Source organism: Pongo abelii, chromosome 6 (genome assembly GCF_028885655.2).
Source record: "Pongo abelii isolate AG06213 chromosome 6, NHGRI_mPonAbe1-v2.0_pri, whole genome shotgun sequence".
Classification (NCBI taxonomy): Eukaryota; Metazoa; Chordata; class Mammalia; order Primates; family Hominidae; genus Pongo; species Pongo abelii.
The window spans coordinates 64,429,969-64,447,645 of record NC_071991.2 but is presented as its reverse complement, the minus strand read 5'-3'; the positions used below and the strand labels follow the sequence as shown (position 1 = coordinate 64,447,645).

Below are 17,677 nucleotides of genomic sequence, written 5' to 3'. Positions count from 1 at the left end.
CCTCTATAGCCATTTACACTTAGACATTTTTCCTTTTCTGCTAATTTTATTTTTTAAGTCCATTTAAATAAATAAGCATGCAAAGAAAAATAATGGCATAGATGGTATACCATATGACAAATGTATGTTAAGAATATAGTACAAGAAAGTTTGTACTGAGACACTAGGCAAGAGTGGAGGAAACACTGTGTTAAAACATCTATTGACAGCTGCTGGACCTGCCTCAGCAATTGCTGAAAACACTATGGAAATCTGCCTCGAAGTCTAAAAATTCACCATATTTATGAAGTGGATTTTCAAAACCTAAGAAAGATAAAAAACAGAAAATTAAAAAGGAATTTCCAGATTTCTGGACAAAATTATATAATTGGTTTACAATCTGATACAACTACGTGCTCCACACACGGAAATGATAAAATATAAAATGAGAAAAAACAATAAAATGTATCTAGGCTCTAAAACAGGAGGAATATCTCTTCACACCAGAACTAGAGCAAAAGCACAAAGTGGTGAGCTGGACACTAGTCACAGACCTGCTCTGAAAAGGAGGCTGAAAAACCTGGTTAGCCAATGCCTGGAGCAAAAGCTTATAGAAATCCGTGAGCCTGGGGAAGCAGGAAACAGAGAAAGTGTCCTACAACCAAGAACCGAAATAAGCTAAGGAGTGGCTCAATGGCCATATTTTTAAGGGACTCTTTCAGACTGTGGTAATCCAGTAAAAAATAAACAAGGAGGTGAAGAGACTGTAATAATCAATAATGAGCTGGGGACAGTGACAGGTCTATAATAATAGCTACAAGAGAGGTTAAGGTAGGAGGATCGCTTGAGCTTAGGAGTTCAAGGTGCAGTGAGCTATGATCATGCCACTATACCCCAGCCTGAATGACAGAGCAAAAACCCAACTCTGAAATAAATAAAAATAAAATAAATAGGCCAGGTGAGTGGCTCACGCCTGTAATCCCAGCACTTTGGGAGGCTGAGGCGGGCAGATCACTTGAGGCCAGGAGTTCGACACCAGCCTGACCAACATGGTGAAATCCTGTCTCTACTAAAAATACAAAAAATTTGGTGGGCGTGATGGCACATGCCTGTAATGTGCTACTCAGAAGGCTGAGGCAGGAGAATTGCTTGAATCCGGGAGGCAGAGGTTGCAGTGAGCTAAGATCATGCCACTGCACTCCAGCCTAGGCAACAGAGTGAGACTCTGTCTCAAAAAACAAACCAAAAAAACAAAATAAAATAAGATAAACAAAGATCAATAATGAAATGAAAAAGAAATGGAGCAGTATTTTAGAACAGAGTTAATGGCAGTTCTATTAGTCTGGGTCCAGTCAGGAGATAGAAAGCACACAATGAAAGAGAAAGTTTAGTATAATGAATCATTAAGAGGGGATTGTAGTATGGGGAGTTGGGTAGCGAAAGTTAAGACATCTCTACCATCTCACACCAGTTAGAATGGCGATCATTAAAAAGTCAGGAAACAACAGGTTCTGGAGAGGATGTGGAGAAATAGGAACACTTTTACACTGTTAGTGGGACTGTAAACTAGTTCAACCATTGTGGAAGACAGTGTGGCAATTCCTCAAGGATCTAGAACTAGAAATACCATTTGACCCAGCCATCCCATTACTGGGTATATAGCCAAAGGATTATAAATCATGCTGCTATAAAGACACATGCACACATACGTTTATTGCAGCACTATTCACAATAGCAAAGACTTGGAACCAACCCAAATGCCCATCAATGATAGACTGGATTTAGAAAATGTGGCACATATACACCATGGAATACTATGCAGCCATAAAAAAAGGATGAGTTCATATCCTTTCTAGGGACATGGATGAAGCTGGAAACCATCATTCTCAGCACACTAACACAAGGACAGAAAACCAAACACCACATGTTCACACTCATAGGTGGGAACTGAACAACGAGAACACTTGGACATAGGAAGGGGAACATCACACACCAGGGCCTGTGGTGGGGTTGGGGGAGGGTGGAGGGATAGCATTAGGAGATATAACTAATGTAAATGACGAGTTAATGGGTGCGGCACACCAACATGGCACATGTATACATATGTAACAAACCTGCACGTTGTGCACACGTACCCTAGAACTTAAAGTATAATAATAAGATAATAATAATAATAATAAAAGAAAGTTAAGACACCTCTAAAGAATACAGAAGTAGCAGATAAAAGTAGCACCCCACTACCCCTGGAGTGAAGTACAGCACCCATCGATGATCCCTTTCTTCTCTCCCAGCAAGGTGGAGAGGCATACCTCAATGGAAAGGGCACAGCTGTGGCTCACTGGATGGCAGAGAAGTTGCTGTGGTACCTTGCTGGTGGGGTTTGCTGGAAATCTGCCCTCAAGGGTGGTAAGGGAGGCCTTCCACAGGATGGTGCTGAGCTTCAGAACCTGACAGGTGCTGGGGAAACTACTGGCCACTGGGCACTCTTGGAACAAGAAGCTAGCCAAGATTGTCATCTGCAGGAGTCTAGGGCAGTTCTGCATGTGGGAGGGTGCAGGCATTAGTGACCTGGCTGAGACATAGGACTGTGCTCATAGTTATGCCTTCATAACCTAAGCCAAGAGCTAGAGAAGGCACCCAGTGGCCACACAGAAGAGAAAGCTGCACTCTGCAGGCACCTGCCTCTGAAAAACTATGCAGGCAGAACAGAGAAGAAAAAACTCATCCTGCAGGAGCTTTCCCAGGGAGCACCAGAAAGATCAGGAAGAAAAACCTCCTCCTGCAATGTCTTTGCTGCACCCTCTACTGACAGGGCTTAACCTCTTGCCCACTGGTAAAGGAGAAATATTTATTAGGCAAAAAAGTGAATTTGAACCAGAGACGCAATAAGTCAATAACCAGGACGGGGTGGTAATATTTCAGACAGGGGCACAGCAAGCATGACGGCCTGGATATGGGTGTCGCAATGACTAAGGACAGGGGTAGGCAGCAAGGCATGTGGGACACTGAGGGACAGGATCATGCAGGGCCTCTTAGGCCATCATGACAAGTTTGGATTCTATTCTTCCTCTAACAAAAAACCTTCAGGAGTTTTTAACCAGTGGTTCATGACCTATAGGGAATTTCTGAATAGATTTCAGAGCCCATTAACCTGAATGAATAAAAAATCACAACTTTTTCCCCCATTAACCCTTGATAGAAATGTAACATTTACTTTGTGAATCTAAGCAACAAACAATAGTATTACCAGTATCTGTGACGTCACGAACGAATACCACAGAAATTTTAATATAACATTACACTTATAGATAATTTAAAATATATTTATTCATCATTATTATATCATATGTTATGTTCTAATAATGAAGCACATATATAACTGTATCACAACTTTGGGTTACTTGTTAAATATTTTGAATACAATGTTTCAATGGAATTGGCTTTCTTGGAGTCCTATGTATCATTTAGTACCTTTAAACATTTTTTCAGGGAAGGAGTCCATAGACTTCACCAGTCTTCCAAAGGAGTCCACGAAATAAAACAGGTGAAGCACTGTTGCATTAGAGGATCTTATTCGGAAGGGCACATGGTCTGATTTACTCCATGTGGCTACAATTTGGAGAACAGTCTGTGGGGGCCAGAGTAAGATGAGGGAAAGCAGAACAGAGAGGAGATGGTGGCGACTGAATAATGAACTTGATTGGTCTCACTAAAGCTGTCAGCAGAGAAATAAAATATAGATGGATAAAAGAGTAGGACAGGGGAATGAGACTCAGGACCCTGCGCCATTTAGATTCGGATAGAAAAAGTCACTAGTGAAGGGATCCTAACAAATCGCTGGCAAAATAAGAGGAAACCCAGGAGAGTGTTGTATCACAGACACCAAAAAAGAAAAGTGGTACAGAAAAAGGAAGAGATCATTTGTGTTAATTGCCGTGAAAAATCACATAAAATTAGAGATTTTCACTTTCAACCAAGATAGTTTCACAGGGACTAGATTTACTTTCCTGCTTGATACAACTAAGAAACTAAACAAAATATGTGAAATAATGGCTTCTGACATTGGACATCATGCAAAATAGGATAGTGATCTCTGTGGAAGGAGAAATAAATGAGATGAACCTTGTCACTGACCCAGTTTAAGGTCTGAGTAGTTTTCAGGCCTCAGAGCCGAGAGGGAAAACACAGACAAAACCCAATGGACTCTTTTTTTTTTTTTTTTTTTTTTTTGAGACGGAGTTTCACTCTTGTTGCTCAGGCTAGAGTGCAATGGCGCAATCTCGACTCACCCCAACCTCTGCCTCCCGAAACTCAATGGACTTTGAGTTGAGGAGACAGAGCTAAGGGTTGAAGGAGGCCAAAGCAGCTAGAGGTTTCAGAGCAAAGAACCGGAGAGGAGAGAACTTCTCAGAAAGAGAGAAGCCCAGAGATCTGCAGAGGTTCTCCTTTGAGTCTTCATCTGACTACTGATCAGTGTATTTATTAAGGAAACTACCAGAGGCAGGCTATATATCTACCAGAAAAGATTAAAAGGAGCAATTCTTAGAACTCACACAGGGCCAGGAAAAGTTCTTATTAAACTAACTGGAGTAGAAAATCTTTAAATTCACGAGACACTGGGTAAAGTGTTAAGAAAGATATTGCCTCAGAGGGGAAAATAATTAGTCCTAGACTAAACTCCGCACTAAACCTAACTAACAAATCCTAATAGCAAGCCTCAAAAGGATTAAACTGTTTCCAAGTAATTTAAATGTGTCCCAGAACAAGGCTCAATAACATATACAAGAATTCAGAAATACCTAGTCCCCCAAAGTTTAAAATTTACAATGTCTGGCATCCATTCAAAAATCACCAGGCAAGCAAGAAAGCAGGAAAAAAGTACCCAAAATGAAGAGAAAAATCCATCAATAATAGAAATAGACCCGGAAATGGCAGACTTAGTAGAGTTAGTAAAGACATTAAGCATTTATTATATCTATATTCCGTATGTACATATGTCCCCAAAGGAAGTCCAAATCATTGAAGAAATAATGCTTTAAAAATTTGCCAATTTGATGAAAACTTAAAATCCACAGATTCAAGAAACTCAATAAATTCTAAACATAAGAAACATAAGAAATCCTACACCTAGGTATATCGTAATCAAACTACTTAAAACCAGTGTTAAGGAGAAAACTACTAAAGCATCCAGAGAAATTGACACAATATAGATGAGGAAAAAGACAAGAAAGCTACAAACTTCTCATTAGAAACAATGCAAACAAGAAGATAATGGAGCAATATTTTTAAAGCACTGAAAGAAAAAGAAAACACCTCAAATCAGAATGCTATTTACAGAAAAATGCCTAATAAAAAGGAAGGCAAAATTCAGACATTTTCAGAAATGAAAGGTTAAAATAATTAACTACCAGCACACCTACACTATAAGAAATATTAAAGGCAGTCCTTTGGGCAGAAGGAAAGTGATACTAGATGGAAATCTGAATATACACAAAGGAATGAAGAATATCAGTAATAGTAAATATACAAGTTACTATAAAAGAATGGTTTGTATATTTACATTTTTGATATGTTTAAAAGCATATTTATTTTTCAAAGAAAAAAGAACATTATATTATGGGTTTTTTTTTACACAAGTATTAGTAAAATGTTTGAAAACAATAGCCAAAACACTGGGAAAAAGAAACTAAAGTATTATATTTTAAGGTTCCTAAGTGGTATATAACATTGTCTGAAGGTAGATTGTGATGTTAAGGACAGCCAAAGTAATTTTCTTAGAGCAAACAACATTACTAGGGATAAAGAAGTTTCTTTCAAAATTAAAAAGGAATCAGTTTATCCAGAACTGCAAATAGACAAATCTCCAATTGTATTCAGAGATTTCAACACCCTTCTACTAAATCTTAGTAGAACAAGTAAATAGAAATTTGGCAGAAATATAGATGACTTTAATAGCACTATCAACAAATTTGACCTAATAAACATTTGTAGAAGACTTCACATATTAACAACAGAGTATGTCTTCTTTTCAAATGCACTTGAAACATTTACCAAAATAGACCATATTCTGGACTATAACACAAGTCTCAATAAACTTTTAAAAAAGTCACATAATGCCAGCCTGGGTAACATAGGGAGACACTGTATCTACAAAAAAATAATAATAATTAACCAGGGATAGTGGCATGTACCTGTAGTCCCAGCTACTGGGAGGCTGATGTAGGAGGATTGCTTGAACCCAAGACTTTGAGGCTGCAGTGAGCTATGATTGCATTATCGTACCCCATGTTGGGTAACAGAACAAGATCCTGTCTCAAAAAAAAAAAAAAAAATCAAGAAATGCAAAGTATATTACCTGACCAATATGGAATTAAGTCAGAAGTCAATAACAGAAAGTAGTCTGGGAAACCTTGAAATATTTATAAACTACATAACTCACTTCTAAATAAGCACAAATCAAAGCAAAAATCAAAAGAGAAACTCAAAAGTGTTTTGAATTGAACAAAAATGAACACTGAACATATCAAAATGTATAGGAAGCTTAAAGTGATACTGAGAAAGAAACTTGTACCACTAAACACCTATACTATCTAAAAATCTCAAATTAATATACTAAGTTTCCACCTTAAGATACCAGAAGGAAGAAAATAATAAAGAAAAATCAATCAAATCCAAAGTTGGTTCTCTGGGAACATCAATATTGAACTCACTGAGCAAGAAAAAAAGAAGATACAAACTGCCAACATCAAGAATGAAAGAGCTGACATCACTACAGATTCTACATACATTAAAAGACTAATAAAATAATCTTATTAAAACATTTATGCAAACAAGTCCTACAACTCAGATGAAATGAGCAAATTCCCTAAAGTTTACAAACTACCAAAGCCCACTCAAGAATAAATTGATAGTTTGAATATTCTTACATTTATTTTAAAAAATTGAATCTGTGGTTAAATTCCTCTTTCCCTAAAAAAAAAAAAAAAAAAAAAAAACAAATTTAAGCCATATGGCTTTACTGATGAATTCTATTTAAAAAAAGTGATAAGGAAGAAGTTCTTGTTCTATGAGACCAGCATCATTACTCTGATATCAAAATTAGACAATGAGATTACAAAAAAATAAAATTATAGACAAATATCAGCCATGAACATAGATGAAAGAATTCTCAACAAAATGCAACAAATCTAATCCAACCATATAGAAAAAGAATAATATATCATCACCAAGTAGCATTGTTCTAAAAAGTGAAAAGTTGGTTTAACATTCAGAAATTAATGTAATTCTCCTAATTAAAAAAATTAAAAAGAAAAAACCAATTATCTCAATCAATGCAGAAAACCCATGTGATAAAATACCCCATCCATTTCTGATAACTCTCAGTAAGTAACGAATTAAAAGAAATTCCTTCAACCTGATAAAAGGCAGCTACAAAAAACAACGGCTAACATCATACTAAATGGTGAAAGACTAAGATCAAGAACAAGGCAAGGGCATACACTACATCTATTGAACATTGTACTGGAAGTTCTGGCCTGTTCAATAAGGTAAGAAAATAAAAGCATCCAGGTAAGAAAGGAACATGTAGGAGTGTCTTTATTCACAGATGGCATGATTACTTACGCAAACAATCTTATGGAATCTACACATACATACACACATGTACTAAAACTAATAAAGTTTAGCAAGGTTGTAGAATACGTGACAATATACTAAAATCAATTCCAATTCTATATACTACAAATGGAAAGTGGGAAATTAAAATTAAAAAAATAATTTTATGTACAATAGTACCAAAATATTAAATTATAGGGAATAAATGAGATAAGAGATTGTAAAACCCACACACTGCAATCTATAAAATATTACAGAGAAAAACTACTGAGAAAAATAGACCAAATAAATTAAAAGATATTTTCAATGTGAGTGAATAAGAAAATTCAGTATAGTTAAGATGTTCTTTCTCCCCAAATTGAATTCACACGGAAATGCAGAAAGCCAAAATAGTCAAAATAATTTTTTTAAAAAAAGAGCAAAGTTGGAAGAAGGATACTACCTGATTTCAATTCTGTTTCAACTACTATATAAAGCTAATTACTAATTCTCATTTCAATTACCTATAGAACTATAGTAATCAAAACATTTCATTGGCATACAAATAGACAAATAGATCAATGGAACAGAAAAGAGAGCTAAGAAATAGTCCCATATATAAATGGTCAATTGCTTTTCAACACAAGTGCAAAGGCAACTCAATTAACAATTTTTTTTTTCAAAAAATGATTCTGGATCAATTATGTATCTATAGACAAAATAATCAACCACAACCCATACCTCAAACCACAGATGAAAATTAACTCAAAATGGATTAAAGCCCTTACTGTAAAACCTAAAATAATAAAACTTCTATAAGAAAATGCAATAAAAAAATCTTCACGACTTTGTGTTAAGCAAAGATTTCCTAAATATAACAACAAATGCATAATTTATAAATGAAAAAAATTGATAAGTCAGACATTACCAAAATCAAGAACTTCATTATTTTTAAAACACTTTAAAGAAAATGAAAAGGATAGACCATAAACTAGGGGAAAATGTTTGTAAATCACATATCTGATCAGGACTTGTATCCAAAAAAATATAAAGAAATCCCAAAGCATAATAATAAAAATACAAACAACCCAATTAAATGTCGGCAAAAGATTTGAATAGGCATTTTGCTAAACAAGATGAGCAAATTGGAAATAAGCACACAAAAAGATGCCCAACGTGGTTAGTCATTTCAGAAATGCAAAAGAAAATCGCAATGAGAAATCACTATACACCTGTTAGAATGGTTAAATCTAAAAAGACTGACTGTGCCAAATATTGATGATGGTGGGGCGCAACTGGAGCTTATTTAGCTGGTGGGAGTATAAAACGCTAAAGCTACTTTGGAAAATAATTTGTCAGTTTCTTAAAAAACACTCACCTACTAAATGACCCAGCCATTTCATTTCTAGATATTTGCTCAAGAGAAATGAAAATGTATGTCCACACAAAGCCTTGTATATGAATGTTCATAGCAGTTTTATGTGTAATAGTCTAAAAGTGGGAACCACTCAAATTTATATCAACAGGTGGATGGATAATAATCTGTGAGAAAGCTATACAAAGAAATGCTATGCAGCAATAAAAAGAAATGATATGCTGATTTATGCAGCAGCATGGATAAATGGCAAAATAAGTATGTTGAGCAAAAGAAGCTACCTGAAAAGGAGTAGATAATGTATGATTTCATTTATATAATGTTCTAAAAACGCAAACTAATCTATAGTGACTGAAAGCATACCAGTAGTTGCAAGAGGAAGGGGGGAAGAGGACTGGCAACTAAGAAGTGTGGAGAGAGGGATGATAAAAAAGCAGGAGAAAACTTCTGAGGGTAATGGATATGTTTATTATCTTGACTTTTTTGATGTTTTCATGAGTCTGTAGCAGTGTTCAAATTTATCAAATTATACATTTCAAATATGTGCACTTTATTATATGAAAACTATAACTCAAGAAAGCTGTAAAATGTATCAAATGAAATTTAAAATATTTTAAATATCACTTTTTAACTTTTTAACACTCATGTCATATCTCTTTATGTCTATAATTTTATGTTTTGTATCAGATTATTTTAACGCATGTATAACCTGTCTCATATTTAAGTAACACAGCCTATTTTATGATTTTACTGAAATTTTTGTTTTGTTTTTATCTTATTTACTTCTTTTCTATCTTGACAACACTATTTAAATGATACCATTTTAAATCTTTCATTGTGTATTTTCCCAGAGGCAAAAGAACATCTTTAAATTACCTATGTAATGTAGATCGTTCTATAGGAGGAAGATAGCCCTCCCAATTTCCTGGCTCTGTAATTTACTGGTGTCCTGGGACATGCTAAACCTTAATTTCCTTACCAAATAAGGTAATTTTGTAAAGCACTTAGTTCCATGCTCAGTGCCTGATAAAGAGTTAGTGTGCAACTTTTTAAATTTTTGTATATTCTTTTGAACAGTGACCTAACTGAAATGTTGTGCCCTTTTTGATGATGAGCTTTAGAAAACTTCAGCAGGAAAAATGATGGATACAATCAAATTATTAAGTAATCCAATATAAATGTGGGTTAGCCACCCTGAAAATGGACTTTAAAGGCATCAGAATTTCAAAGTTCTGTTGTCCAAACAACAGTCCGCATTATAGTGGCCAGACTGAGAATAGAACAAGAATTATAAACTATTTTATAGTCTTTCTTGAGGAATTCTCTGGTTATTAGGTCCATAAATGTCATTATTTTAAGAGTGAATGCCATGAGGAAGTTTTAATGAATGAAATACCAAAGAATTCACTGTCTACTTTCCTACTGAGAATAATTACTCACCACAAAGCTGTTCAGAAGAATTTTTAAGATTCTGAAATCCACTACTTATTGCAGACAAGAGCAAAGAGAGATCGTCATCGTATTATTTATCCTCTGGCCACTGTGACCACTGCCTCCCCTTGTCACCTTCCACGTATCCTCGGAAGGGCTGGCAGACCCAGAATGACTACTTGCATTGTGCTTTCTCTTTATAAAACCTGAAATTTTGTGTAATATAATCCTTCCTCTGTAATAACATCAGAAACAGCAATGACTGCTAGCATTTATTGGGTGTTTATTGTTTGCAAATACAGTGAGTCGCAAATGTACTGAATAAAGCTTAATTGTATAAACAGTCCTACAAGATAGGAACTGATACCACTCCCCTTGGAAAAATGAGGAGACAGGCTTGGTGAGTTTAAATAATGTGCTCAGATATTGCAATAATTTGCTTATAAATAAGAACTCCAAAACAATCCAAGGTATTAGGAAAATGTTTTTGTAAATACATCATGAAACTTTCCAACTTTCAAGTTTGAGATCGTAATGAAACTTTTACCTTCTGCATTTTCTTTTCTTAGCTTCTGCTTAGATTTTTTTCTTATCCTGTAGTACAATATTCCATCCAGTTTAACAAGAGTAAAGAAAAACACACCTGCCATTTCTTTTGTGACCCTTAAAAATTACATGTGAGTTAATTGTACTTTTTAAATGATAGCAACGGAGTGAAATGCCAAAAAGTGATATTGCACAAATAGTCACCTGTGGCAAAGCTTCCTTTATTTTATGCTTTAGGGTCATCATTAATAATATGGGCAGTGAATTTTTTAAGAAAAATATTTTCTACCCTGCTGTCTGTTATATTTGATGTTATACATTATAATTCTGTTTATGATGGGCTAACTTCCCTAGATTCTGTTATGCACACAAACTGGCATTTTTAACCAACATATTTTATTTTTAGATAAGTCTTCCTGAAGTCTCTCTATTAAAAATTTTAAAGTTAAACAAGCCTGAATGGCCTTTTGTGGTTCTGGGGACACTGGCTTCTGTTCTAAATGGAACTGTTCATCCGGTATTTTCCATCATCTTTGCAAAAATTATAACCGTAAGTAAAACAAATTTGCTAATACTTTCAGCAATTTAAAGAAAGTATGACCTGAGAGAACAAGCTTGTATCAGTCTGAACCACAAGGGGAAAATTGGGACTTTTAGTGGGCCGCCCCTAGTGTGGGGTCCATGATAGGAAGGTTAATTAATGTTCCCAGGAGATAAGCCAGCATCTCTTGTAAAGTGTGTGGCTGGGCCTTGTTGACTGGGCAATCAGTGAAGAAATTGCTTTGTTTTCTAATTTTGACTCCAGTGCTGGATCAGCATTCCAAAACACCGAAGAAATAAAATAGGCAAATACAACTACTTTCCTTTCAATTAGTGGGTATAGTTGCAATTTCTTTTCTTACCAGCCAGCTCAGGGAGAAGAAATAACAAGAGTCTGGGATTTTGCTTAAGGACTCAGGGCAATTGGTGTGTTTAAGGATCTTACAAGATCCATGCTTACTCTTCAATGTTAACTAAAGTTCTAGCCTGGAACGTCAGTCTCCCTAATTTGCACAGCTATACTTTATCAGTATAAATGCCTGTGTATGTATGTTACTAATTTTTAAGAAAAATTCTGGGGGCACATTAAAAAGCCTCACCTTGCAGGTACTACTTAGCTAGAAGAATACTAAGAAACTTGAGTGATCAAAAATTATTCAAAATAATAATTCAAACAAACTGGTGGTTTCTTGGGAAATATACTGTGATAATAATAGATAGATGACTCATTTTTCAGATCTCATATTTATGTAGTTTAAGAGAATTAAAAGCAAGTTATTTTTTATCATAGATAATGTATGCAGATAATAGCATCATGGTGCACTTTTTTCCACAGAAATGTGTGTATAGTTTTATTTTTATGTTGAAATTTATTTTAAGCCGGGTGCAATGGCTCACGCCTGTAATCCCAGCACTTTGGGAGGCAGAGGCAGCTGGATCACTTGAGGTCAAGAGCTCGAGACCAGCCTGCCCAATATAGTGAAACCCCATCTCTACTAAAAACATAAAAATAGCCGGGTGTGGTGGTGCGCACCTGTAATCCCAGCTACTCGGGAGGCTGAGGCATGAGAATCACTTGAACCTGGGAGGCAGAGGTTGCATTGAGCCAAGACTGAGATCGCGACACTGCACTCCAGCCTGGGCGACAGAGCAAGATTCTGTCTCAAAAAAGAAAAAAAAAAAAGAAATGTATTTTAAAACTCCTGATATACAGAAATTTTCACTTTTTCTGTTTCTTTTATATTTTCCTCCAAACACCTGATAAAAATCTGTTCCTTTTCAGATGTTTGGAAATAATGATAAAACCACATTAAAGCATGATGCAGAAATTTATTCCATGATATTCGTCATTTTGGGTGTTATTTGCTTTGTCAGTTATTTCATGCAGGTAAGCTTTTAATAAATTAAACAAGCCTGAGCATGATTACTTTCTGTTGCCATTCTTTCTATTTGAGTTAAAAATATATCAACTAAATGTTACAAAGGAAAAGAATGTAGATTTTTGTTTGTTTGCTTTTCAGGGATTATTTTATGGCAGAGCAGGGGAAATTTTAACGATGAGATTAAGACACTTGGCCTTCAAAGCCATGTTATATCAGGTCAGTGATAAGTTGAATTTTTTTATTTTATTTAAAATTTATTGTAAAACATTCTAGCTTTAATTCTGTCTCAAGTCAATTTTTGACATAATCTTTCTTTGAAAGCACACTCTTTTTGTTCTGAGCAGCAAAAATCTGATGTCAGAAGTCTTATATTTTTCTAAAAGAAGCAAGTCCAAAAGTGTGATGTTAACAAAATACAGCTTATAGAAAAGAACATAGGATCTACTCATTGTTCCTTGCATTCATCTTGACAAATCTTTCTTTTAATGAATGATGTAGTGTTCTGGGATCAGAATGGAAGGCCAAATTAAAAAGGAGAAGTAAGAGCTACCATATCTTGGGAATGCATCTGAAAAGAAGTTGTTAATTTCTCTGGTTCTAATTCATGTGCATAGCTTAAGTTTTTTGACTCTACACTTCTTAAAGCAGCCAATCTCTCTGCCTTTATCAGAAGAGTCCTGAACTCAGATAACATCGGTCTAGCTGCCAGGTCTGCCTGCCTTATGCAGATGATCAGTCACTGCTGTGAAATAACTAAAAATAGGTGGATCAAGTAGTAATCTTGAGAAGTGAGTCTTGGGGGCAAATGGAAGGAATGTCTCAGACTGGCACCTCTAAAATTCTTTCACGAGGCTAAAATGTATTGGGTTACCCTGAAAGCCATTAATCATTAGTAGCCCTTCACCTCACTTTCCGTCACAAAAGCTCACCAGGCAGGAGCAAATAGCTTCCTGCCAAGGTGATTTCTTTTCAGAAATGGAGTTACTGTCACTCCAACTGAGTCGTCAAAACCCATTTTTAAGTCTTATGACTTTAAGGAGCAGTACTCTGAAGGCTGCCATGCAACAGCTGTACTCTTAGGGAGCTACAAGATACAAAACTCAGAGAAGCAAGTCGGAGGTTTCCCACGGCAACACCGTGCTCTAAAGCAATGGGTGACCTTACACCTTCTGTTCAAAAAGGTCCCATTTCTGCTTCTTGTTCCACATTTGGAGACACTCCTTAATCCAGAAAAACAAAAGTCTACTTGTAGGATCACAAATCAATTTGATGCCAGCACATACCTCTCATGTTAAACTTGTACATTATTATTTTTTAATTTATGAATACTTTATGTCTTTACTGCAAATATTCCAAGAAATAAGTTGAGACTTTAATTAACTAATACTATATTTCACATTTGTTGGCTATTTCTGCTCATTTTTGTTTTTTTTAAATTTATCTTTTTCCCTGTTCAAATAAATTTATTTTAAATTTCTAGAAACTTTAGAAAATGTTTCCTGAATGCCTAGATGTTTGTTTTTATACAGAAGAATATAAATTTTAATTTTTCAAGCATACTTTGAACTTCCTTTCTGTTCATGGAATGCTTTTAGTGGAAGAATTTCAAAGCCATGAGACAATTTAATGAGAGAAACTGTGGTTAATCTAGTATTTTGAGGGTTAATACTGGACATTAATCCTCGGTCTAGCATTAGCCATGTGAACATTAGGACTGTAACATTTTTAGATAAAGTAGCTTCTGCTAATAAGGATGCTTCAAACTATAAGCCATAAACTCTGGGTTTTAAAATATCATGTACATACTTACAAAGACTTGCACAGAAAGTCTATGCCACTTAGCACATGTTATTAAATATCCCCATAAGTTAAGTTGTCTGTTTTCCTTCTTCATCCTTCAGCACTGTTTTTGATTCTTAGCTTTACCTTTTAAAATCGGAGAAAAAGAAGACTAGTATATTTAGCCCTTTCTTTGTAAGCATCTTCACAATTTTGCTTTGTCTATAGTAAGGGAAGCTCCTAGTGTGCAGTTTTATCTAACTCTTATTACCTGATTTTTGTCCTAAGATAAGACTTTTTAAAATTTAACAACCGTGCTGAGACTTGCAGTGCTTTTTATAACCATTGTGAAACCTTATTTGAGGTAGAGGTATGTATAGAAACAGGTGTGGTATTTTTATAGGTATAAAATCCAAACTTTATGTGATTACTTTAGATTCTTCCTGTTGAAAAGAATGTTCTAAGTGTTGCTGACTTCAATCACTGAATAATTCATCGTTCATTGTGTTTCAAAGTTAAGTTTACAATTCTTAATGATAAATAATTACCTATAGAGCTATTGAGTTTTTGAACATGTAAGAAGTTTATTTTTCCCCATTTCCCTCTAAACTAGATTGGCTAAGTCTTCTTGGGGTTCTTTAAATTATGATAGCATTGATGGTGATCACTAAGGGGCTTCAAAATTTACCTAAGCTAATTCCAAAAGGATTTGAGGTAATGAGTCCTGGAGCATGAGAAACAGGTCATGAAACTCAGCTGTAATTCTTGAGTCAGATGGCAGGCCGAACAAGATAATTGATTAACAACTTAAATAATCTGTGCAACAAACCACCATGACACAAGTTTACCTGTATCACAAATCTACACATGTACTCTTGAACTTGAAAGTTTAAAAAAAATAATTTTTTTAACAAAAAATATCCGTTGAGGCTAACTAAACAATTAGTATTACATTTAATGGATTTTTTTTTTTTTTTTTTTTTTTTTGAGACAGAGTCTCGCTCTGTTGCCCAGGCTGGAATGCAATGGTGTGATCTCGGCTCACTGCAACTCCACCTCCCAGGTTCAAGCAATTCTGCTGCCTCAGCCTCCTAAGTAGCTGGGACTACAGGCATGCCCCACCACGCCTGGCTAATTCTTTTGTATTTTTAGTAGAGTTGGGGTTTCACCACGTTGGCCAGGCTGGTCTCAAACTCCTGACCTCAAGTGATCTGCCCACATCAGCCTCCCAAAGTGCTGAGATTACAGGCGTGAGCCACTGTGCCCAGCCAGAAATTTTTTTTAAGTAATGAGTTGCATGACTTTAAATGTAACCTCATTTCTTTCCAAACTACAGATATTATCTTTATGTTATAGTAGTTTAGTTACAGGCATGAGCCACCGCGCCCAGCCAGTAGTTTAGTTTTTTAATTGCTTGCTAACACTGTGTCAGGCAATATCTTAAGGTACACTGTACACTTAGAATAAAGTCCATCTTTAATAAAACCAAATCCAAAAAAAAATTGAAAATAAAAAAATAAAAACTCTGGCCTCTGGTTGCTGTGCTTCAAATCCTGGCCTCAGCACCTGCCAGCTATGTGGCCTTGGACACATTACTTAATCTCTAAGTACCTCTAAGTACCTTAGTATTTTTACTTCTAAAATGTGGGTAATCATATTATCTATCTCACAGAGTTGTTGTGATGATTAAATGAGAGAATACACGCCAAGCACTTATGATGGTTTTATTGCATTTTTATTTCAAGTAGAACTATTGGCAGAAAAAACTGGGTATCTACTAGTATCAAAAGCCTGATGGCCTTTCTTATAATTATATTCCTGTCAGGAAGAGAGGATGCAAGCTAATTTTTACTTGCCACCTAAGTGCCAGAAACACTGCTAAATGTTTTCTTTTTTTTTTTTTTTTTTTTTTTGAGACGGAGTCTCGCTCTGTCGCCCAGGCTGGAGTGCAGTGGCTTGATCTCGGCTCACTGCAAGCTCTGCCTCCCAGGTTCACACCATTCTCCTGCCTCAGCCTCCTGAGTAGCTGGGACTACAGGCGCCCACCACCACGCTTGGCTTATTTTTTTTTTTTTTTTTTTTTTTTTTGTATTTTTAGAGGAGATGGGATTTCACCATCTTAGCCAAGATGGTCTCGATCTTCTGACCTCGTGATCCGCCCGTCTCGGCCTCCCTAAATGTTTTCATATATATTGCCTATGCTGGAAAACAATCCCTGGAGTACACAATTGCTGTCTTGCCAAAAAGCAATTTCAGACATCTTGCCAACTGAACGTCAGATAATGACTAAGATTAATCACATATGTACCTATTCATGGTGTTTTACAGCAAGTTACTATAGAATCAGGAATGTAATATTCAATAATAAATTCTTTTCATATTTTTTACTTTATACTGTATCTAAAAATTATCTGTGCATTCCATGTCATGTTGAAATCTAGAACCAATTAGAAAATATATAAAATATCTTAATTTTGGAGAGAGAGTACACAATAAAAAGCAGGTAATGTCTTTCAGTTCAGCAGTGCTGTGTTTATTATTGTTGCTGCTGTGTATTCACAGTATGTTAGGCTCTCGCCTGGGATTGTGCTTTCAAAGTGGCTACTGTTCGGTGCAGGCTGTAATCTCCATAGGATGCTCTTTGGGCATCTAGGACCCGAAGCTCATGGAGACATCTTCCCAACACAGTGGCTCAGGGTGGTACTATCATGCCTGGCTCCTACCATATTCCTCCATAAAAGTTTTCATCTAACATGTGATGTACATGATTAAGGCACAGCCCTCAACCTGCTATGCCTTTGTTTTGCCTGTTAGCTGGGCCTCAGAGCCCTGGCTGGGTTGCAGTAAGCCAAGATTTTTTGTTCTTTACTCACTAAAAATAAACCATCTTTCAGAGACAGTTTCCACATGGTTTTAATCTACAAGAGATATAAGTGGTTCCAGTGAGTGTGAGGAAACATTCAATAGCTATAAGAGGAAATCAGAATTCCTCAGGCTGAGAAGCGCTAAGATGTGCTGTCTCCATTTGCTGTTGAAAATAAAATTGGTTATT

The 17,677-nt window shown here is 35.7% G+C and overlaps 2 protein-coding genes across 2 annotated transcripts in view; one reads left to right on the top strand and one right to left on the bottom strand.

Annotated features, from left to right (window-relative positions):
* SP8 (Sp8 transcription factor) overlaps positions 1–17,677 on the bottom strand; it is a 203,312-nt gene that overhangs the window by 102,898 nt on the left and 82,737 nt on the right. The gene's annotated exons all lie outside the window — the stretch shown is intronic.
* Positions 1–17,677, top strand: part of ABCB5 (ATP binding cassette subfamily B member 5) — a 145,530-nt gene that overhangs the window by 75,073 nt on the left and 52,780 nt on the right. Inside the window, exons 17-19 of the mRNA XM_002818171.3 lie at positions 11,331–11,474; positions 12,747–12,851; positions 12,985–13,062. Of these exons, the coding sequence (XP_002818217.3) occupies positions 11,331–11,474; positions 12,747–12,851; positions 12,985–13,062 (327 nt within the window). The remainder of the gene's footprint in view (positions 1–11,330; positions 11,475–12,746; positions 12,852–12,984; positions 13,063–17,677) is intronic.